At 40.3% G+C, this 23977-nt stretch overlaps 1 protein-coding gene across 2 annotated transcripts in view; it reads right to left on the reverse strand.

The window, feature by feature from the left end:
* Positions 1–23977, reverse strand: part of kcnma1a (potassium large conductance calcium-activated channel, subfamily M, alpha member 1a) — a 142384-nt gene that overhangs the window by 35293 nt on the left and 83114 nt on the right. For both annotated transcript variants that reach the window (XM_080481457.1, XM_080481458.1), the window contains exons 6-18: positions 18419–18494; positions 17138–17213; positions 16084–16254; positions 14382–14473; positions 8359–8469; positions 8143–8248; positions 7354–7436; positions 7199–7268; positions 6440–6595; positions 5820–5929; positions 5615–5683; positions 1317–1403; positions 1162–1238 (exon numbers count right to left, since the gene is read on the reverse strand). In XM_080481457.1, the coding sequence (XP_080337583.1) occupies positions 1162–1238; positions 1317–1403; positions 5615–5683; positions 5820–5929; positions 6440–6595; positions 7199–7268; positions 7354–7436; positions 8143–8248; positions 8359–8469; positions 14382–14473; positions 16084–16254; positions 17138–17213; positions 18419–18494 (1284 nt within the window). The remainder of the gene's footprint in view (positions 1–1161; positions 1239–1316; positions 1404–5614; positions 5684–5819; positions 5930–6439; positions 6596–7198; positions 7269–7353; positions 7437–8142; positions 8249–8358; positions 8470–14381; positions 14474–16083; positions 16255–17137; positions 17214–18418; positions 18495–23977) is intronic.

A 23977-nucleotide genomic window follows, 5' to 3' on the forward strand; every position in this document is an offset into this window, starting at 1 on the left:
GGCGCTGTCATTGCTCTAAATGCAACAACTGCAATAGGAATAAACATAATGACGTGTCCGTCAGAGGAAGAGTATTAAAGAAGCAAACAGTTTATCGAAATATAACTAAAGTGTGAAAGGCCTGTTGACTCAACTGAGCTGGAAGAGGGAAAGAAATATTTGGATAATTGAAATGAGAAAGACCAAAAAAAAAAAAAAAGAAGAGGAAGAGGAAGAGGATATCTATTTTAAAAACCAGCCTCTGTCTGTAACAAGCTGCTTACTGTAACTGCCTGTGACCTTTTGTGGAAATATGGAGGCTTCACCTAAATTATTTATCAAGTGGCTAACATGTTCCGACAGGTGACTACTGTACATAGGTCAAGTTTTATTCACCTGTCATTACCAGTATTTTCTTTTTAGTCTGTGTAATGTCAAAAAAAAGAGGCTTATTAATTTGACAGCAGCATCTGTGTATTGTAAAAAGCCCTGAAATAAACACTTTACAGCGTGCTATGTCGACAACTATTCACATTAAATTAAAGCCCCTCAAGAGGCTGAAAAAGAGCTTATCATATAATGACAAATACTGCTTCACGCTGAACATAATTAACATTTTAAAAACTCAATATCCTTTATACTGTAATCATACATCATTTTTATAATCAATAAAGTATTAGGATTGTTTCCTTTTTGCCTGCATGGCTGTCATCTCTTACAATTTTAATGGATTACTGTCAGGCTTTTTCTTCATTTACTTCATTTACTACACACATGATGAATTTTTACACTGAAATAATAGTGATTCCACGGTTAAACCAAAGTAGATTTAAGACATAAAAGCCTTTATAGATGACGACATCCAATTTTTTTAATAAGAAACAAAAATATTTGGTCTGGTGATATTATCAGAATGGATGTTATGGAAGTTTAACTTGGACTCATAACAGTTTCCTACGCGTATAATGGAGTGACAACACATTTTACATTTGATAACAAAGCTCTACATAACAGGTGAGCAATGACACAAAGAAAAGCATAATATTAGTGAGGAAACTAGTAAAGTCTTGAGCGTTAACAGAGGGGGAAAAAAAGAGAGAACGGACCCACAGGTGTATTCTGGAAAAAGAGGAAGGGAAGAAAAGGCGCCAACTGGGCCAAAGGGAAGAAGCAGATACTCACGTCGTTTGCAGCCACACTTCTTGATCCGTTTGGGGTCTGTGATGTCGTCGTGACAAGCTTTGCAGTAGAAAAATGCTCTAAAATTGACAGTAAAACTGTTAATATCCAGACGGTCCCTGATGTGGGACGCACGCCCGGTTGCATGGCCAGGTTACCTCTTTACTTCTTTGGCATCACTAGCGATAAAGAATCCCAGTGTTCCCTCCTGCATCTTCACATGGTTTCCAGGGTTGATGAGGATGCTGGGTATTCAGAGACATACAGACGCGTAATGCTCATTAGCGTCCGCGCCGCGCTCACTTCACGCACACAACACGCTAATCAAGAGGAATGGTACACACACTTGTTGGAAGCCTTCAATCAGATCTCGACTAAGACTTTTTTTTTTTTTTCCTTAATGTGATTCTCACCACTTTATCCAAGTGAAAGATTTTTAATTGGTCTGATCAGTATGTGTGTCTCACAACTTATCAGCACACACCTTCTCCTATGGTTTTGGGCAAATGTGCTTAATCGCATGGACGGACAAAATGTACAACAGTATGATTGCACACTGAATTTTAATTCTTTTCTTGACAGAGCGGCATTACACTGCCCCGGGGTGAGAAGAGGGACAGATAGGGACAAGTAAAGGAACAAGGGCAGAAAGAATTAAAATCATGGCCATGGAGTGGTTTTAGTCTCAGCACAGTCAAAAACAAATGTACAGAAAATGTACAAAAGTGTTGTTATCTCGGTTAGTATTTGACAGTAGGACGCAAGGGAATGAACAGCGCTTTTTTTTCTGATTTAAATCAGCCACTACGCCACAATCTGGATATCTAAAAGTAAAATAAAAGCTTTAAAAGCTCTGCTATATTGTTGTTTTTTTTTTTTTTTTACATGTATATCGAGCAATCCAATGTCGATTTAATACAATATTGTCTTTGTATTCCCATTTAAGGATATAAATATGAGCAGAATCATATTACTGTGTTACGGCTCTATGCATTACTCTCACCATTTATATGATGAGTGGAGCTCAGTTTAATACCTTCAACACTTTAAGCAATTGGCTGTATCATTCCCCATTAATTAGACTAAGACAAAAGAGTAGACACCACACACATATTCTCTCTATATATACTATATGTACACACTCACTCACTCACTCACTCACGCACGCACACACACACACACACACATACATCCTGGTCATTAATGGTTACCTGCGGGCAACAATCATCAATGATGTGAGTGTGAACTAAGTTATCAAAACACCAAACCAACAAACCTTCAAAGGTCACACTCCTTCAAAATGGAAAGCCCAGAAGAAAGATGACACTGATTGTGCTTGAATAATTTGCGTTTTATGTCTTCCCACGAAGGAGATTTAAATTTGGGTATTTTCAGTGATTTTTCACATTATTGTTGGAAAACTAAGTATTTGTCTTAGCAAAGGTTAAATAGTACGATCTTCCAATGCTTCATCTTTCCTCTGCGCTCCGGAAAAAAGTTACACTAGATAAAATAAACAAAAATATTAAGGGAGCAATTGAATCCATACACTTATTGGGCGGAGATTAAATCGCACCGGTCATGCAAGATCAGATCTTTCTTTTTTTTCCACACTGCAAGAAGTAAAATTGCATCAAACAGTCACTCAGATTAAATGGCCCCCAGAGAAGTAAAACAGGCATTGCACCTGGCATGCTTTTTTAGTGAAAATAAAAGGAAGAAACCAATCAAATCAAGGTAGTTTCACAAACATTGCTGCCCAAATCTGAGATTTTACAGGTGTGTCTATCCAAGTCTATTTTCTTCAGTGGCGTGCAAAACTGGTGAATAGAAGCTTAAAAAGCATCAAAACCTCATATTGTGAGCAACAAAGCAAGCACCAAAAACACCTCAGGGGGTCGTGTCATAGTAGCATGCAGTTACCAAACAGCATGTAGAGGGACAAGAATCAAACAGAAAGGCATAGCCACTGCAGTACAGGTATAGGGACAGGTACGTAGATGCAGACGGTTGCAGTAACTTCTGTGCAGTTGGATTGTTTCTCAAACACCAAACTGACAGGAAGTGACCTCACTTAAGAACATCTACTCGAGAGACGCACAAGCATGACTGCACATGGTGGCTGAGACGCACAGGAATGTACACACTCGCGCACACGTACATACACGCATAAATAAACAGAGAAAAAAAAGCCTCCGTCTCGAGGCGTCACACGTACATAGACCAACGCACACGCACACACACGCACACACACATGCATAGATGGATATACATTTAGCACTGAGAACATGAGAGGGTGATGGAATGCAAACGTGAAATGTGGGGCATATTAAATCAAAACTTCAGGTTGGATAAAACTAACGCTGTCGAAATCCAACAGCTCCATTGCCTCTCCTAGTGTGTGAAATGATTAAAAGAACCAAGGTTGGTGAGGTGCTGCTGGTGTAATAAAACCAAAGGGGGGGAAAAACCAGCATGCTGTTATATCAACCACTGCCTACAGCAGTGGCAGATAATCAGTGAATATCCTTTCTGATTGAATTCAAAGTGTGCAACAACAGATTATCAGTTGGGATATGGGAATACAAACTCCTCACTGATTCTCATTCAAAGAACCACGAAAATGCTGTTCTGGCAGTGATTTAAAAGCACCAAATGAGTGGATTTCTTGACTTGTACGAGCATACAGTAGGGCAAAAAACGGAGCGACACTGTAAAAAAAGAACGGAAAGTGAGAGAAATAAACTAGGCAAAGGGTTTGATTAAGGACAAAACTGAAAAGATCAAATAAGAGGTAGATATGGAGAGGGTGAGTGTTTGGCCTTGGTACACTGACAACAGCAAAGACAAAGAAACAGCACTTCTACAAACATTGTCCAATTTATCTATCCTCTCTCTGCCTGCAAAGAAGTTAGTGCATTAAGCACAAGGGACACCATAAAAAAAAAAAAAAAAAGAGTTAGAAAAAAAGAGGCCTGTAAGATAGTGTTTGGAAAAATATCCTTGTGGGAAACTCCCAAAGTCAGAAGCTTTAAAGTGGTGGAGATTGGGCGGAACTTTGGAAGTAAGATAAGGTAGAGGGCATACCGCTTTCGGCTTCTGCAAACAACAAGAAAAAATCTCAAATCAAACAGTTATCATGGACATAATAGAGGAGGAGAATATGAATGCCCCTAATGTTTCTCTGCCTGGCTATGGAGCTTTGCTTGATTTGTCAACATGTGTCTGTGTCCACATACAGTTTTATACATGTGTTTCCTGCTCGTCCAGTGGTGAGATTCTTAAACCTAAAAACAACTGTTATGGGATTATCCTTTCGTAAATATATAAATAGTATTGAACATTGCACCGATACATGTTCAAAAAGGGTCTGAAGGCACAAAGAGGATTATAACGTTAAACTATATTGGTAATGTCTACAAACCAGACTAAAATAACTCAATATCCTTGAAAGAAATAGGAACAAAGGCCATATGTAGTCACATGGAATTAATACAACTATTTTTGCACAATTACATTTTTTATCAAATCAGCTTTCAGTGACTAACATCTGAACAACCATTTCTATTTTACCATGCAACCTTGTACACATAAATATTTGACACACGAGTGGGGAAGGGTGGGTGGGATTTGGCAATTGAGATTATTAATTAAAAAAAAAAAAAAAAAAAATGCAGTTCATGTTACTTTTGGTGAGAGGACCAACACACATAGAGATTGGACTGGGACATGGTAGAATCAAACTGAAGGTATATGTGGCATTAAATTTGAATGTGCAGTAAATTGTTTTTTTTAAATCTGAAAGTATCTCTGTAGTGAACGAGAAAGAGGGTGGGAAAGAGCAGCGATCAGTAAGTAGCAGCGATATGTCACATTCATTAATGTCTTTCAAACATCAAGCAATTTTTTTTTTTCTCATTTGTCAAGATTGCAATGTATGGATTTCTTTGGAATACTTATTTTTCTTGTAAAATTGTTCTTTAACTCATAAAAAAACCCCATTATTTTCTATTTCATTTTGTTAGCAAATATATGTTTGCTTCTCTAGTTCACCTTCGACAACAAAGTGTTTTCGCAGCTCAAGTAACATTATGTCAGCTTCAGCTCTATAAAACCATGGCACAAAAAAACACTCATATTTCGTCTAAAATGAGAATTTTGTACCTGTTGATTCAGGTAAAGGTGAGCTTTGTGAAATGCATGAAAAATAAAAAAAAAATTTTAATTGCACTGACTATATCAGTAAATTATTTGTGGTTGTGGACTTCATTGTATTTTTTCCCCAACTCTCACCAAAATAATTCAATCTAACATCTGAAAATCGACTGTGGTTGAAGCTGGAAACAGAACTTGAGGAAATAAGTATTGAAAACATTTGATCAGAGGACATACAGAGGAGTTCATTGTTGCCGCGGTTGTACCCGATGTTACAGGAAGAAATATCCACTATACAAACCTGCTCTCTCTCTGCTCGGACTTGTATTCAATGGCAATAAGTAACAGCTTCAGTTTCACGTAACAGAGCCTGTAACATAAGTGCACTGGTTAGAAAAGCAGCATACATGCAGATGACTGACATATATTTTGTTTTGTTTTTGGTTTTTTTTGAAGCAACCTACCATCGGCAGTGGACTTCCAAAGTGGCTAAAATGGATACTTACTCGCAGACAGTGGGAAAGGAGAGGCCTACAAAGGCACTGGACAAATACTCTGTGTACATCTCATTAGCCACTCCTTCAAGGTAATACTTCTGCCATGTGTCCTCCTCAATCTGACAAAAAGAACAAGCGTGGAAGTGTCACATGAAAGGATAAAGAAAAGGAAGAAAGAGCAACACTGGTTTTTTCTTTTCCCAATGGCAGCACAATGTGGCGCGCAGATGTTCCACTGCACAACATCAGCCTGGCCATTATAAGCTAATCCATCATCTTTATGACATGAGAACAGTACTTTGATAGAGGCAAGCACCTCCTCAATTTTTAGGCAAAGAAACACTGAACAGACTCCACATGAAATGTCACAAAAGAATAAAACGTGCCAGATTGAATGAAAACACCCTTAATGGAAGACTGTCTCGGGACAGAGATGTCAACATTTTCCAGGGAACGTACTCTTTGATATATCTAGTCCATCTGTCAGCAAGGAACCTACTGTCTCCACTTATGTTAACCTCACCTTGAATCCATCAACAAATCTCCACATGCACAATGATGCAATCATCTCAGTTGTGTTTGGATGGAAAGACTCAGAGAAAGCGAGCTGACGCTGTCCTCTCCGTTACCTCGATGAAGGACCTCATGGAGAAGAGGTTGGCGAGCATGGTGGACAGGCCCTGGGCCAGACAACTCTGGGCAATGAAGCCTGCCTTCAGCTCGGCCAGACAGATAGCATCGTCACCTTCCTTCCAGTTCCAGCTTGGAATGTTGAGCAGATGGGCCTTCATCACAAGACAGACGGAGAGGTCACAAAACATGGAAAACTCCACAAATGAATCATATTTCCTAAAGGAATACTTCAACATTTTGGGGGAAACATGAAGGTTGATATGAACATCAAATACAAAAAGAGCCAGCAGCTGGTCGGCGAGCAGGCACAAAGACTGGAAACAGTCAATGAGCAAGTTTCTGTTTGTCAAAATATGTCTGATCTTTAACAAATGTCTTTTTTTCTTGCCTGGGGTTTCATGAAGTCGGGTGAATGTCAGATCTTTCACGATATCACGATATTTGAAGTGACTTGTGCTTTGTGCAGCTATTTTACACTGCCTGTATCATTTCATTAGGTTCTATGACCAGTAAGAATTCAAAAGACAAAGAAAATGGAACACGAAAGGTTCTGTCATTATTTCACCACAGATTTTTGGGGGGTTTATTAAAATAATACAGCAAGGTATCATGGAAAACTCGTTTGACGCTCCATGCGATAAATAACCAAATCAGCTACTCACATTCATCCCTTGATCGAACAGGTTCGTACAATAACCGCTGAAATAAGTTTTCTGCTATCATCGAACATATCAAATACCTCCCGGAACACTTACCTTATTGTGATATTGTAGCATCTGTGTAATTATTCTGATCTTGGGATGATAGTTCTTGATGGAAATAACCCTTGAAAAGCAGAATGACCCATGAAACAAGGAAACGCGCCATTTGGTGAGTTTCCATTGATTTTTAATCTCAGATAACACATTACCTCATTATGTTGGAGGCGTCTTCAGCATCAGGATCTGCACAGTATTTGTTGGCAAGGATTAAGCAGGCATCTGCTGACTCGATCTAAGTACAAACAGATTAAGATGGGAATGCGTGTTTAGCTTCGTCTTCACGCAAATGTGTTTAAATAATGAAATCTCTGACCGTCAATACGAAATAGATATTAAAAATGTTTCGGGTCTTTCACACTTTACAACAGGGGTCTGCAACCTTCTTAATCAAAAGAGCGGTTTCCGAATCCCTCCCACCAAATTGAATTTGTCTGGAGCTGCAAAATATATTTAACTTTAACAATAAGAGCAGCCGATTAGTCTGTCCACATTGAATTCAACCATTTAATTCCCTAACAGACCAGTAGTTGTGTTTTTAGGAAAGCCATTTTTTTTTAACAGTCACGGAGAACTCAGCATAAAACCTCTTCTTGAAAGAGTTAATTAAAAAGGGAAAGAGTTGAGAGACTTACTAGCGTACAGATGGACTCAGACCCTGGTAGTTGTCTTTATTATTAATTCTATAATAGCAATCAGTCACCACTCTATCATTGCGAAACGTAATATGTGTTATTTTCAACACAGACAAGGTCAGACTGGAGGCACATTTGTCAAAAGGCTCAATGAGCCACTTCAGAGAAGCCGAGTAGGCTGAGCGCAGCTCCAGGCCAGCAGGTTGCAAACTCCTATAGTTTTAATAAATGTTCAATTTAACAGTGTTGTTCGAGGTCTGCCAAAAAGTAAACACAGGTTTAACAGAGGACCAAAGTCGGCGGTACCTTCACTCGGGCCAAGTCGTGAGGGTTGAGAACAGATCCCTGGTAGAACTCTACTTGAGTAAAATGACGTTTGAACAAGGCTTCCAGCTCAAGATTAGGGGAAATACTAGCACACACAGACAACAGAGGCGTTAGCACTCATATGGAAAGCAGGTACACCGGAATACGGTGCCATTCTAAACCTACAGGTAGCGAGAGAGAACAAAATGAACTTACTTATGAAGAAAAACAATTTCTACATTGACATCATCCCTGTCCTTGTGTAGGAAGTCTTTGAGGAAGTTGGAGACACTTTCGAGAGTAATATGACCACAGACCACAATATGCCTGAAAGGGGGGAAGAAATCATCTTGAGTGGGCAACATAAATCAGTGCAGACACTGGCATGTCTCCCAAAGATAATCAGTCAAACCAAAGCACTCTAACGTCTAACTCAAATAGAAACTTTTGAAGAAAAGAAAAAAAAGTTTTATACACATGTCAAGAAATGTCTCTTCAAAGCAAACAGCTAACTGAATTATATCTTTTTGCCATAAAAGTGAATATTTTTCCCCATGTAATGAAAGTGGTTAAATTCTGCATGACAAGTGCAATCAAACACTCAACTCTGAACCACTTTAGAAAATCTAAGATATAATCAAGCGGCCCACGGTGGTTGGATTGTCATCCGTTCTCAATATGAAAAAAAAAAGAATGTCCCTTTGGCCAAACCACCCCTCTGTGAAGAGGATGGATGTTGACAAAGACGTGTACATCAATATGCTTGTGCTTTTATACACAGCATTGCTAAAACTCTCAAAACGATTTAGAGGCCTGTGGTTGACAAAAACTCTAAACAGGACCTGGGATTATTTGACAGCCCCCTGGCAAGGTTCAGTGGTGCATTACAGCGTAAAGCTCCATCAGAGGCTGCATGGGGCTGATTACAGTTGTTTGGGATGGTTTTGAGGTGAAGGGCGAGCCCCTGTGTGTCCTCTGACTGCACCTAAGGCCGGCTAATTTTAACAATCTCATATGTCCACAGCGAGCGCCACTGTACGACATGAATCTAATAACTTTGGGCACGACGCAAAGTTTGCTGTGTGCAGATTACGCAACGGTGTGCGTTGATTGCGCGATGAAAACGCAAGCTGAATCGCAGCCTACGATGTACATGAGCCGATGTGAACGGGCGAGAATAAACGAATGAAGCGTCATGAAAGTGTGCCTTCCATTCACGAAAAATACATTAGCGAAGCATGAACGGAGCCCTCGAGGCATTTATATGTTTGGAGAGGAATCCCACATCTGCTGCTACGACTCTACCAGGCTTTCTTCTTTGTTTACATGGCAAACACTTTTTTAATCATGTTCTGCCATTGTAGCTGCAAAGCATCTATTTGGGTTTTGCCCCAATGCCGCCCTGATCAGTACGTCATTATATATTGCATTTCTATTGGCCAGTTAGTTGACCTAGGTTGCCGAAGCAGACATATTGTGAGATGATGACCCCAAATGTCAGAATTTTACAATTTTACAATTGTTATCTTTCGTCTGGGACGGCCAAAAATCAGTGTAGAGTTCAAAGGTCAGCCTCAGCTTCATGTGAGCTTTTAATTGGTGTCCACTGAGGACAGTATTGAAGGACATTGATTCAACAACTTGCGGTGCTCTTTTAATAATCATATTTCAGCGCTGCATATATGAGAGTTATCTTAACAACATTTGACTGGCTGTTAATATAAATATGAAAAAGTTATGTCAGGGTTTCAGATTATCTCGCTAATTTAAGGTCATGCTCTCACTGTTAAACTCATTTGAAGGAGTAGTGAGCAATACTGTTATTTAAATCCACTTTGCAGTATCAGTAGTCGATGTTTTAATTTAATTCAATTACAGTAATGTGAGACACTTCTGAATGTGGCGGTACGCCGAACTACCGCGCTTAAGTTGAAAGTTAAATGTCACATGTGAAGTCGTATTGCCGGGCTCTTCTCAGTAGATTTCAGTCGGTGTACTGACGTGGATTAGTGTGGACACTCGGCAGACACCCTAATTACCCTGTGGAGACCTGTAAGGCAATCTGTGTAATGACAATGGCTCTATCCACTACTTGACGTGCCAGGAGACAATTGAGCCACTTTAGTTTTGAGTGCCTGGGTACTGGACAGCTTTGCACTTAACGTTGCGTATTAAGTTACTTTCTCCCAAAATCCAAAAATAAATAAATAAATATATATATATATATATATATGTATACAGTCGGTCATTGTTGCTCACTGTGTAAGTTTTAATCATCCAGCTAGATTTGTTATGACAGGTTTCTCTCAGTACATCATCATGCTCTTATACACAAAGAGGAAGCTCTGGCGAAGACATTAACCTTTAAAAGCTGATGTCGAAAACTGTATGGCACGGTCCTGAAATGTGACTCACTTGAGCAGATTTAAAGGGAACGGGAGATATTTATTGATGTTAGATGAGACCCATAGTCCAGATCAGCGCATGTGCGCCTACCCGGTACCAGATGGACCGGGTGAGGCTGCACTGAAGTGGACTTGGCAAAGTAACGTGACAGACATATTAAGGGAAACGACAGCGTGGACGTTACAGGATATAATGGTCTTCACAGATGTTGCCTCTGTCCTTTAAGGGTATCTAATGAGCAGTTGTGATTGCGTGGCTGGCCAGAGCCAAGCGAAAGGGCCGTGTGGTCTACAAGCTGATGAGCTGGGATGTCTGTGGGCAGCCAGCAGTATTTTGGCACAAGATGGCTCTCCTTTCATGAGACGTTAAAGAAAAAAAACAAAAAAAACATCATGTTTTCCTATTTGAGTATCCAGATGCCCTTCTTCAGGAGCCGAGGGCATAAGGCATATTATTTGTTTTCAGTTAGTTCAACATTAGGATTTGAATGTTGACTTCCACTCGCTCATGTGCATTTGAACCTTTAACACCAGATCATGGTGTGATGCTGATGTGGTGCTAACGTTTGCTGAAAACGGTTTCTCAGCAACACAAACATCTCCTTCGTCTAAACTTTATTTATTCTCCTGATTAAGCCAATAAAGTAAAGCCACGTATTTGATGTTTAACTGGTAAACATGATTAAAAATGTCTTGCCTCAATGGAATTCTCTCCTTATTTTGCCTACAATGGCATCAAATTAAATTACAAGATGACTGGCTGGTTAACTAATTATGGAAAACAGATCTCGGAGACAATTCAACCATATAATCATTTCAAGAGCATACAATTGTTCCAACCATATAATTGTTTCTCCTGACTGGTTAACTTGACTGTACAGTGTAAACCAAATAAATATCACTAAAAAACAATCAGAAAAAAAACCCTAATCAAAACAAATCAAGGGTATAGATTCTTACAAAGAAAACCATCCACAAAAGTCTAGAAACTTGGAAAAAAAACAACCAAAAAAAAACAACATGTGGAACACAATAACAACAAATGCAAAGAGGGTAAAACAGAGCGTGCACACACAAACATGCAAGCAGAAAACATCCCAAGATGTCATCGGGGATACACCGAACACAAAGAGAACAAACAGAGAGCTCAAACATCAGCTGCAGAGGTCACTCACTTGTACTGCTCTAATCCTTAAGACAGTGATGAAACCTAATGCAACAATCACCATTGAAATGTCACAATTTAAAAGAACATTTTCTACCAACTTTAAAGTATTTGTTGACACTTCATCATACCATGAATCCGAAATACCATATCTAGTCAATATCTTGTAAAGGAAATTAATGCTATAAAATGCCATTTGTCTATGATATGCCAGTCCTCAGTTTGGTGTGTTTTTTTTTTTTAACACTATGCAACTATGTACATGTTCATGCCGGACAAAATCAGGATTTCTGAATGTGCACACCTCCAGCTGCTAAACCTCACGGAGGACTTTCTAAGGTGTATGTCAGAGTTCAACCCGGGTTTAAGTTCGTTTTTGTGCCAGCTCCTCTGTTTAAGTTGGGGATAATGGAAACCATGGAGTCATAATGGAAACCACAAAGCCTCCAGTGCAGCGGGCGCCAGCAGAACGCAACACTTGTCATTTTTATATCAGCACACACAGACTGGGAGCTGTCACTGCACTCAACGGTGCATGCTACACTGCACAGAGTACTGTAAGTGGCAGAAATCCAGTATGGATCCAATGTGAGCACCTCTAACTTGTAAATAACCTCAAAGGTCTGTTTTAAATGACAGCAGCCAGGCACACAGACAAAATAAGGGTTGCATTTAAAATAAGTGTATCATGACCTCATCTGTAATCAGTTGGATACTTGTAATCTCCTAATCTCATTTCCATGATAAATTTAGTTTTTTGTCCCGACAGCTGCTTAAATAACACAGCGCTGAGCTCCGACGAGGAAACTAAAACCGTATCAAAAAAGTTTTTAATATGTGTCAGGTCCTACACATACACATCCAAATCACATCAAAGTCTGCTGCCACTCTAAGCCTGCATGTTCGGGGGGTATTTTCTGATTGTTACCATTCGTTTATACGGCATGTCTCAGCAGACAGCGATGGAAGAATCGAGGAAAGAGAAAATAAAGTGTGTGAGAGAAACGATCCCTGCTTTTGACAAGGGCTTCTCTCAGCACCCGTCGGTGAGTATCTGCGGAGGTCGCTGGCCAAACATAACATTTCATCAATCTCATCGCAGAGACAGGCAAACATTACAGAACAAAGGCTTCCTCTACTGCCTCGTTCGACTGCTGACTCGCTCAAATCGGTCCTGCTGAACAGAACGACTGACGTCGAGGGGAGAAACAGGGTTGAGAAAGAGACGCCGGCATAGTAGCGAGAAGAAAAGAGACAAGTGGGGGGGAAAAGAGGAAGACGACCCTCCCTGATGTGGACACGCCGCATTTGGATTAAAATACACCTGTGTGCTGAATCTCAGTAAGGTTTGAGCCACGGGGAGGAGAGGAGTACCGCACAATAAATACTGTGGCATTATTGTACAAAACAGTAAAACGACCAACAGTGTCACACGGGTACTTCGATGAAGCCTCTGCTGCGAGAGGCTGGTCACACATAAACACGAGAGCCTCTGGAGACAAATCCCACCACCACACAGACACAAGAACTAGGCGAGCACCGAGAAACCAAGCAGGCAAAGCAAGCCAAAAGCAATTGAGAGCCTCCAATGGGAGCGAGGCATCCAGCATTCAGGGTGTGGGAGCTGACTGAAGATCAGGGCCAGAGTAATGTCAAGCATTGATGATGCGATGTGCGAGCGATGACAGACGACAGAAGAATGGCTTTTTCATCGGGTTTGGCGTTCCATGAAAAAGCCACAAGACCGCAGGTCATAAGACAACATGCCAGATATGATGCAGTTGAAGGAAAAACAACTCATGCAAAACAAATACAAGCAAAAATAAATAAAGATAAAGATCAAACAAATAAGCAAGAAAAGAATTTGTATCCTGCAATGGTCATTGTGATTGATGATGCTTAGGAAGACCACCAATAATAATGCAATTGCAGATGTTTAAAATCTTTCTATTTTTTAGGGATCGTAGGGATTTCATGACTATTTCTCTTTGACTTTGAAGGATTGTGATCCTAATTCATCCCTATAGGCAAGACTGGGTTGATAGAATACGTTGGGCACAGATATAATCCATAGAAGCACCACGGGTTAGTATGCTGGAGTAGTCATGAAAGCTCTATCTTCCAAAGTAAATTAAAGCGCAACACAGGATGTTCCAAGAAGGACAAAGAAAGAAAATGAACAGCACACAAATGACTTCAGGAAAGCTCTGAATGAAGATAGACAAGATAGAGGCAGATCTCAACGGTAGAGAAGAAGGATAGACAGAGCAAGGAAGAGTGAGAGAGAGTAAAGGGGCATGGACATGTGTGTCCTAATGGCCAAGGTCTCCAGTCACGCGGTGTGACTTGATACTTATGTGACTTTTATACAATTGTACGTCAACTTTACTCTTCTAATAGAGGTCAGGTTAACTAACCCCCAGTCTCTCTATATGTCGGGGGGTGCACTTGAGTCACACAACCACACCTTGTCTGGATTTCAACTTACTTTCTGCCTCGTGTCGAGTTATAACTCCCTCCGTATTTCTTCCGATTAAGGATGAGAGCAGCAATTTCTGGCACGTAGCGAGCAAACATGGCCTACATGCATGGAAAAGAAAAAAGAAAAAGGCATGCAGAGAGGGTTCTACCGCACACAGAAAAACAGCAGAACCATCTGGAATACTTACTTTCTCCCATTAACCGCACTATAGGAACCACCATATTTCTTGCGGTTTCCTATTAACTCTATGATTTCAGGGACGTAGCTGGCAAACATGGCCTAAGGAGAAGATAGGAGACAGAAGAAGAGACTAAAAAAGAGACTACTGTGCCGCAGAAGTGAGTTGTGGGGAACCTGGTGCACGAATCCAGATTTCTGAGGGGGGAAGATAGTAAATTAAATGAAATCATCCCTCTCGTTGTTAGTAGAGACTTGCTAAAGGAGAGAGAATCTTTTCTTGACTGCTGAGAAAAAGTAGCCCCAGAGATTTAACATGAAGGGTCTTAGGAAGAGCTTCCTGCGATGGGCGAGAATTTGGCCACAGCTGATGGATAGTCAGTCTGTGGTAGCACCGAAATCCTTTCAGGGCGGAAGATTTCTTATCGCTATTATTTATTTTCCAAAAGCTCGGGGTAGAATAAAAAAACCTATGTGCCATGTTTTGTCCAACAAACACAGATGATCTGGCAGGTTGATTTGAATAGGCTCACCTGATGGTCCACAGCTGCAAAACACATTAAGACTCATTTGTTGGGCTATAAAATGAGCTGGATGCATTTTGCAAACTTGTACAGCACAGGGTCGTGTTTAGCTCTATCAGGTAATGAGGGGATACTCGCTGACATCTAGGCGTGCACCGACTCTAAAGACCCGCAGAGCTGCCCCTGCCACTGTAAATACGTAGCTAAATCCTGTTTGGAAAATGTACGTCTGCGCTGCGACGAACAATGTGACATTATGTGTGTTTGATATGATCCCTGGCATTAAAATACTTCCAGCCTGGAGTCATTATTTAGTCACTGCTGCTGATAGAAGGCAGACTAAAGTACAAGTCTAAAGACTTCCAGAGCTCTCAGCGCCGAGGAAAACACGCACTCTGTCACCATGGCCACGGTGCGGCACACATCCACACAGCTGTAGGTCATCAGTGCTTATGGATAGCTGTCCAAACACTGAAAACAGTAACTGGGATTTTCCTAAAGCCTCCCTTCCTTGTAACAGAAGATGGAGGACGCGGGGTCTTCTGTGTGTATACGCTTCTGTGAGTGCTTACAGGTGTATGCACCCGTGCACGCTCGCACGTGAGTCACTGCACTAGTGGCAGCCCCAAACGGACGCAAGATCAGTCGAAGGTGAGAGGGAGGGAGGGAGGGTGGGTGCGAGGAGGGGGAAGTGGGAGGCTGCTGTTGCTATGGTAACAGTCAGGCCGGCCTAAGCCTCATCTCCCTGCCCCTGTGTTTGTTGGAATTGTGGGAAAAGACACGGAAGGAGGGGTGTCCTGAAACCGCAACTGCTTTTAAGAGAGCAATAACAAACATCATCAGACATAATCTTATACTCTTATCAAAGAAATGAAGGAGTGACACATCAGGGAAAAGTGGACAAAGGAGCACGTGGAAGTGTCGTTACGGTAGACAAGATACAGTAGGCTAAACAGGAGGATACAACTACACTGAGACACAGAAATAACATCAACTAGTTCTAGCATTTCAAAAACACTATAATAGCATATCATCGATTTTAATCATTTTTATATTCATTTAAAATACTTTTCATTTGTCCTAAATTATTCTACAAGTTGCAACAACTGAAAACAGTCTAGTAATGGGGCAGGTAAGATTCAAAAGGGCAAGAAGGGGATAAAGGAAGAAAGAAAAGTCTGATTTTACCAAACCGCCAAGGATGAAGAAGACCATAAACAGGCGCCCTAAGGTGGTTTTTGCATAGACATCCCCGTAGCCCACCGTGGACATGGTCACCATCAGCAAATAGACACATTCCCAATAGGATAGTGACTGGGAATTTTGGAAGTTTTCCCAAGGATCCCCTGAGTTTTCCACCTGTGATGGAAATGGAGAACAACCATTTGTAAACAGGGGGTTGCAAAAAGAAGGAGTTTAATTGAATCCAGTTCTCGTGCACGTGTATGCAGTGTGTTTGAGCCAGACTCTATTTGTGAATTGGTCTTGACTACCATCTAGTGGCGGAACTGTATAAAGCTTGAGCAACACAAAGTCCATGGTCAGGCAGACCTCAGGATTTTGGTGTCAATGTCTCTGACCCTTTTGAAAAAAATATAAAATATTTCTTCCTAAAGAATTGTTTAAAATGAAGACCTAACTGATACATAGCCTAAACAAGCAAAAAGAATCCATCAGACACCCACTAAACAAGTGAACTTAGACGTGACATGTTTGTTAAGTCCGCTCATCAAACCTCACTAATTTACATATTGTGATGAGCTCAAATTGGTGCTTCAGTCATGACTCAGAGGACGTATTTATTAAAGCGTTAATTCCCCTACACATTAGTCGGACGCCCGCCTTCAATAATTTATTGAACGGCAGAACTCAAGGGAATATCAGCCGCTAATTTTGTGAAAATTCATTTTCTGAAATGTTCAGAACAGTCTGCTTTGTTTTAGTGCTCCACCAAACTGTATTTTCGTGAATAAGAAGAGATAAATAATTTTGACAAACCTTCCACACGGTTATGTCTACAGATTAATACTTTAAGAAGGTGCAGAGCGGGCATTGAACCAGTGCATCGGGACTCATCGCTCAATTTTCTAATTCCTTGTATAGTCAGCCAGAGATATTTCAAACTAATAACAGTCAACCCCCGGGACCTGCTGGGTGTCACTTGTGATGTATCTGTCAGTTGTTGTGTCCTCTGTTGTGGTTCAGCAATGACCCCGGAGGCCCCTCACATCTGTCTACTTACCAAATGTATGAATCCGGCAGCTGTGAGCCATGTGCTTATGAAGATGGAACACAGGTTCACCAGCTTGATGGAATTGCTGGGTAGAAGAAGAAGACTCATAAAACACCAGAAGACATCCAGACCACATGGACACATGCACATGATTTCTGGTCGTTTCAGTCCCGTCCACCAGTTTAGTGGCTTAAACGAATAATACAAAAATGAGCGATTAAAATATAGATTTAATTGCATGTACTAAAGCTTTGATATCACATATTGAAATAAATATTGACATTTTCAGTGTCCATCATGTTCAGGCTGATCGGCAAGGATCACGTAAAGCCGAATAATGTAATTTATATATTATGTTTCTATGTTTCCTTTCTGACACTTCTTGTTTGATCATTTAGGAGCAGACCTTCATTAATCCAAATGTTCATCCAATATCATTCACTTATGTTTGAACTGTATGTTTAGTTGAAAACTGTAATTAAAACTGGGTCTGCTTTTGGTCTCAGATTGAACTGAAGATTTCAGTACTGAAATAAAAATGGGTGATCAGATAAATCTTGTACAGCTCATTAGAAAAAGAACAAATGAGGTTGTCTATTGCTTAACGTACATTTTGTTTTTGTTCAGGTAGTTGTTTTTGTTAACAGAAAAATATTTCTCACTTAAGCGAGATATTATGAAACACAGGAATCAAATAGCTGATATGAAGTTTGTACTCTCTAAGGTAACCTCAGAGTTATGAAACCATTTAATGCCACATTGATTTGTCAGGATGCTTTTCACTGCCCTGAATAGTAAGAGCCTCTTCACTGACAAAAAAGTAGATTGACTAATGATTTTATTGATCTTTACATATCTTTAAGTCTTTGTTTCTCTTGAGTTGACTTTTAAACTCCCACACTTCTGGCGTCACACAGGGTTTTAACGCCTTCTGTCCCTCCTCCCTTAAAGGGCATTTGCTTTTGCCAGCTTGCCAAAATAATAATTTATTCTTCATGACCCACATGGTTGGATCAAGGTTCAATATAATAAATGAAAGATTAGATGCCTGTGGATCCGTGTATGGATTGAAATTTGAAAATATTAAAAAACCAACAACAAATTGATAAATTTTATTGCAACCCACATCCCAAATTGTCCAAAACACCTGTTTTATTGTATCTTGAGCTCTTCTGTTCTTCTTCTTAATACTTCAAGCATACAGTTTTCGGATTTGAGATCATTGGCTTTTTTTGATGACGCTATTGTATGTTTGAGCTTGTCAATAACTTTGGGAAAATTTACACCTACCTTGTTTTTAAGATATTCAAGAATTGTAAGATTTCCGAGAACTGTATCAATCTTAGCGCTCGCAGGAATCTTAAACCTGTGCAGAGAGAGAGAGAGAGGGAGAAGAGAGAGAGAGAGAGAGAGAGAGAGAGAGAGAGAGAGAGAGATAGAGAGAGAGAGAGAGAGAGAGAGAGAGAGAGAGAGAGAGAGAGAGAGAGAGAGAGAGAGAGAGAGAGAGAGAGAGAGTGAGAGAGAGGATTAACAAATGATATGAAGCCACAGTAGAGAAATATCAGTAAAGAAGAATAGCACCTGTGAGGGACCAACAACCCAATGTAGACAACATGAATGTGAGCCAAGTGAGCCCACTTTAAAAAAAAAAAAAAACATTTACAAGACACATTGGAATATATATAGTCTGAAAAACACAAGACACGGCAGAAACTGAAAGCAGCTTTATTGGAGATGGTGAATGATCTACTTATTCAAACACGTCAGTGGGAACATTGTCTGTGCGTGAGCATCGGTCTGAATCCAACAGCAGCTCTCGCAGGGATTATAGAACAATGTGACGGCAAGCCTCACTGTCTTTTTATACAACATGTCTGATGCCATGGAACATGTGTGTGCTCATGTCTGTCCCTATATGTGTCAGGTTGTGTGACGGAAGTCGAAAGAATCCCGACTGAGATTATCTCTACAATCAGATTACTACCTGTAAATACAGGCAAGGAGCCATATGCTGGACAGGAAACACGTTTCAAATCACTTCAAGATCAGGGTCTTTCTGTGATACACCCTCAGTAGACGTCCACATAATCCACGATGTATGCTGAAACTAATGCTCTTACCCCAGTTGGACAGGATGTGCAAACAGGACCAAACTGAATGGTAGAACCCCGTCTGCTTTGCCTTTTCCTCCTGCCCGTGATGGCCCTGCCTCACCCTGTACCCATTCTGAAAAAGATCGCCGCAGGACTTCTTCCGCCTCCTCGTCTCTCTGAGGGTCTCCAGATGAACATCGCTGTGTTCGCGGCGGTAAACAAGCAGTTTCGGAGGAATCATTGTTTCAGACTCAATTCCTTTCTGGCCAAGTGGGAAATTCTGTAATCCTATTATTCCAAAATCTTGTGCTGTTCTTCATAAAAAAAAATTAAAAAAAATTCTGATTTGGCTTCCTTGTGCTGCAAAGACCATCAAATGCAGATGAATCAATGGTCACAGAGATCAAAACGACAGCCAGATTTACAGTTTCTCATGTCGCAGTCTCGTCACAAAGTGTCTCTCTGAGCAAAATGTCGGCTCCAATATAAGTGTGTGGGGATTTTTTTTCCCCATTTTGTTACATTGCTTTTAATCCCCATAACCCAAACAGATTTACCTTTACTCCTGCCCCCTTTCAGGGCTTTACTGATAACTCTGGTGATGCTTTGATCCCATCAACACAGACCTGTGTTGAACCTAATTTCTAAAATAGTCTGAACACAACTGGGGATTAACAGGGATGTCAATAATGCAGAACAAAAAAAATAATCCCTTAAAGTGAGTGTCCCGCATCCTCTGGGAAATTAAAAAAAAAAAAAGAAAAGAAAAAAGAAAGAAAAAAAAATTCTGCCGGATTAGAGATCCGCTCTTTAATGTTTCGTACTGTATTGTCAAACGAAAACAATGAAAGATAATCTCCCAAACATTTTTGTTCAGGAATAATACCTTGTCACGATGATGTCAGCATAACAGTGTTTGCGTGCCTTTTTATACACAGACGAGGAAATTATGCAAAAAAATACTCCATCAGATCATCACATGGCAGCTAAAGAACTCGGAAGTTGCGGAAGTTTGGGTTTTTCCTCCGTCTTATTTCTCTATCTTATTTCAATGTAAAGCACCATAATATGGCTGTAGTTATATTTCGACCAGTAGAAGCTGGAACCTTTAGTTTCAGACACTAACGTTTCAAGCAATTAAAAGGTTTCTGTGCCAATTGTTGTTTGCATTTTCAGAACAGCCTGAAGTTCCTGGAGGACGATGACCACAAGGGTTATTTAAAAGCGCCACATCTCCAATACAGGGGGGTCCATTAGAAGAAGACCAAAGTCATACAAGCGGTGGCGAGAATGACATCTTCTCTATTTGATCAAAGATAAATGAAAAAAAAAGTTTCCATTTCCATTGAGACTAAATTTAGACTCTGCGGTCAAAAGCAGCTTATGTTGTATTGGTGCTATTTAAATGTTATATGACACAAACATGAATCTGCATATCTTCTATTCAGCTTTATCCATCAGGGTCGCGTCGCAAGGCCCAACCATTCTGACTAAAATCAAGCTGAACCCAGACAGCCACCGCTCGTCTTCCCACTAACTAACATAACCTCAACTAAAGTTAAAGAATGAATCAGTCATTAGACACAGTGCAGACAGCACAGCTAATGTGTCACAGCAATAACAGCATGACTCAGCAAGTGGAGTGAAGGTTTTGTCTTTATTTATCATTAAAAGTAACGGACAAGTTACTTTTTAATGAAAGTCTACTAGTTTAGTTTGTTATGTGTAAAATAACTCCCAATACTATTGGAATAAGCCACTGGTGATTATATTCAAGTGCAAAATGGAAAGAAAAATGCAGCTGAGAGATTTTATGAAGTCAAATACTAAAATGATCTTGGATACAGAAAGAGACACACATGCATTTGGTTTAGTTTTCATCCAGAAGCACTTTTATATAAGGGGAAATATATGTGTATTTGAATTTAGACGGTTGCCTCAGCACAGCATGTGCTATAAACATTATTTATATTTAGGTGACTCTACTGACGTTGTTGATGCACGTGATTTGTGTGCACGTTCTTTGGTACACCTAAAGAATATGTGCACGAATCATGAGACAAAGCATATTTATTTCTTTAATTCCTGCTTGCTTTGAGAACAATACTTTTTGCACTGAGTTTTACACAAATCTTGTGATCATTACTGTATGAAGAGATTAAGTAAAACAAAAATAAACCAGCACTGTTGACTGCATTTAAACTGCAAAATAACTTCTAATTTGTAGCATTGACTCCATGAGCACAAATTGAAAAAAATTACAAATAAATTCCTGCAATGCATAACACTGGGGGGTAGATTTTCTCAATTAGTGGGAAGCATCTGTGTTTGTGTTCCACTGTACACCTGCATGTGTGTGAAGACTGGTATTTATTGCTGTTGTGAGGACCTAAATCTTCTCACACACTTAAATTATGAGAAGTATCTTGTTTGTGGGGCTAAAGAGTCCATTCAGAAAAAAAAAACCCATCAACATCCGATGTTTTAGGGTTAAATTAAAGTTACAAATAAAATCGGATTAGGCAGAGGGTTCGTTTTAGGTAAGTTTTACTTATGAGTAATGTTAGAGTGAGTATGCAGGGAAAAAAAACTATGTGATGTCCTCAGAAGGTACTGAATATCCTGTGTGTGTGTGTGTGTGTGTGTGTGTGTGTGTGTGTGTGTGTGTGTGTGTGTGTGTGTGTGTGTGTGTGTGTGTGTGTGTGTGTGTGTGTGTGTGTGTGTGTGTGTGTGTGTGTGTGTGTGTGTGTGTGTGTGTGTGTGTGTGTGTGAGATAACAAACTCTGAATGAAATTCTAGTCTGTGGCGCACGTGTCCATGTATGAGAAAATCTTTCCCCACACATGCCAAAGCCTTTTGCACACCATGGTGTATACACACACAAACACACACAAACACACGCACACACACAGATGCACATGTCAGCTCACCAGATGCTCATTCAGAAAGGTTTTGCAGCTCTGTGCCCACTCTCACTTCATTGAGGCTTTACGAGCTAAAGCACTGCTTCTGTCACATGTTCTGGCGGGGTGAGCCTGCAGAGACCTTTTATCAATCAGCAGTCTGGGATGCTTCATCAGGAATAATACGGACAGCCAACCAAGCCAGGATTAGATTATACAATGCTACACTGCAGGAAATGCATAGACACTCAGCTGATATGCAGGTCACTTGTTTTCACAAGTCATTTATGCAGAACTAAACTGGTAAAATTCACTTACTGTACAATATATGTTGTTGGAAAGTTTGAATTTCTGAAAAGTCTTTTTTTTTTCCCTCCGTGAGTGTATGTGGGAGGCATATTGCCAGTAGCTGCATGAGGCACATGCACTTGTACACATGTCACGTACTTTAAGCCTCCATAAAGAAGGGAAGCGCAACAAATAGTCTACTAAAGCACCACCAGGAGGCAGTAGCAGGTTAGATTAAAAAGCCATGCCTGAAGGCTCCAGCACTACTGTAGTGTTTTCAAAACCAGTGGAGCTTCACCAACGTCTCACTTGCCAGGATGGACCGTTGATATTATGGCTCTCGAATGCATCACTACAGGATGCAGAACAATTTTTTTTGTAAGATGCAATTCACCGTCCAAAAATATTTCTGTTTCCTTTAAAAATCCAAACGATATATACAAAGTATAAAGAGCTGGATGGAACCTGTCGTTCTTCTCTCGTCACACTTTCTACCAGAAACTCAGCCAAATGCTAATCATTCACTGTGAGGACTCTCTTGGGAGAAATTCGAAGTTGAAGTAGTTAAAGAAGATTAATTCCTAGGACGAACACTACACACACTCTTACATTAGCCACACATAACTCTCCCCCTCTTAATCAATGTCCAATTTGCCGAGGGAAAGAGAACATGACTTGAGATGCACACGGCGTATACTTCCTTGGGTGCGGAGTGGTTGAACACTCCACCACACAGCGCAGGGCAGAACCCCTATTAACGGCCTTTTTCATTAATGGAGCGCACCTCCAACGGTCTTCTTATGCAGGACCACAGCTCATGGAGTGGAGCGAGAGTTATGATAATTATGATGTATTACACTAGCAGTGGTGTGTGTTTCCTTACAATAAATGGAAAGGGAAGGAATGAAATAATCCATTGGGAATGAGGAGCACAAAACACATTCTTAACAACCACCCTGGCTTCCTCGAACAAAGCCTCTTAAGAACAGTATATACACTTAACTAAATGAAAGCAGCACCAGTTATGGATTAGTTCATTATGGCTCTGTGGAGCCTTCTGGCGAATGGAGATACGCATACATTTTCTTCCACCAATTAATTTTGCTTATTTTCTCATCACAACCTGGTATTGTAGGATTTAATTCCCATATTAATACAAGATATGAGCACCTAATTATGATTCCTGTCCCTGCCAGAGCCTGAATATTAACAGACACTTTCAGCACACCATTAATATTCTGAAAAGCCATCACCAGCCTGTTAGGGTACACCCTATCCTCCTGCAGATCCACACGCTGTTTTATATTTATAACTAAGGGCTTTGCAGCACTTTATGTAGACTTCAACACATAGAAAAGAACATGACAAGTTTGCATACATTTAACTCATGACAGCAGGAAATCTTTTACTACGTCATGGTCATATATGATACTATTAAGAAAAAAAAAAAGAAGAAAGAAAACACACGTCATCTGCAAAGTTCAAAGGAGATGCCACCTGATATGTCATGGCTGTGAAAATGTTTCTGAATCTTCTATTTTTCAAATGATACATGCAAATACAGA

This window comes from Lipophrys pholis (assembly GCF_963383615.2).
Source record: "Lipophrys pholis genome assembly, chromosome: 15".
NCBI lineage: Eukaryota > Metazoa > Chordata > Actinopteri > Blenniiformes > Blenniidae > Lipophrys > Lipophrys pholis.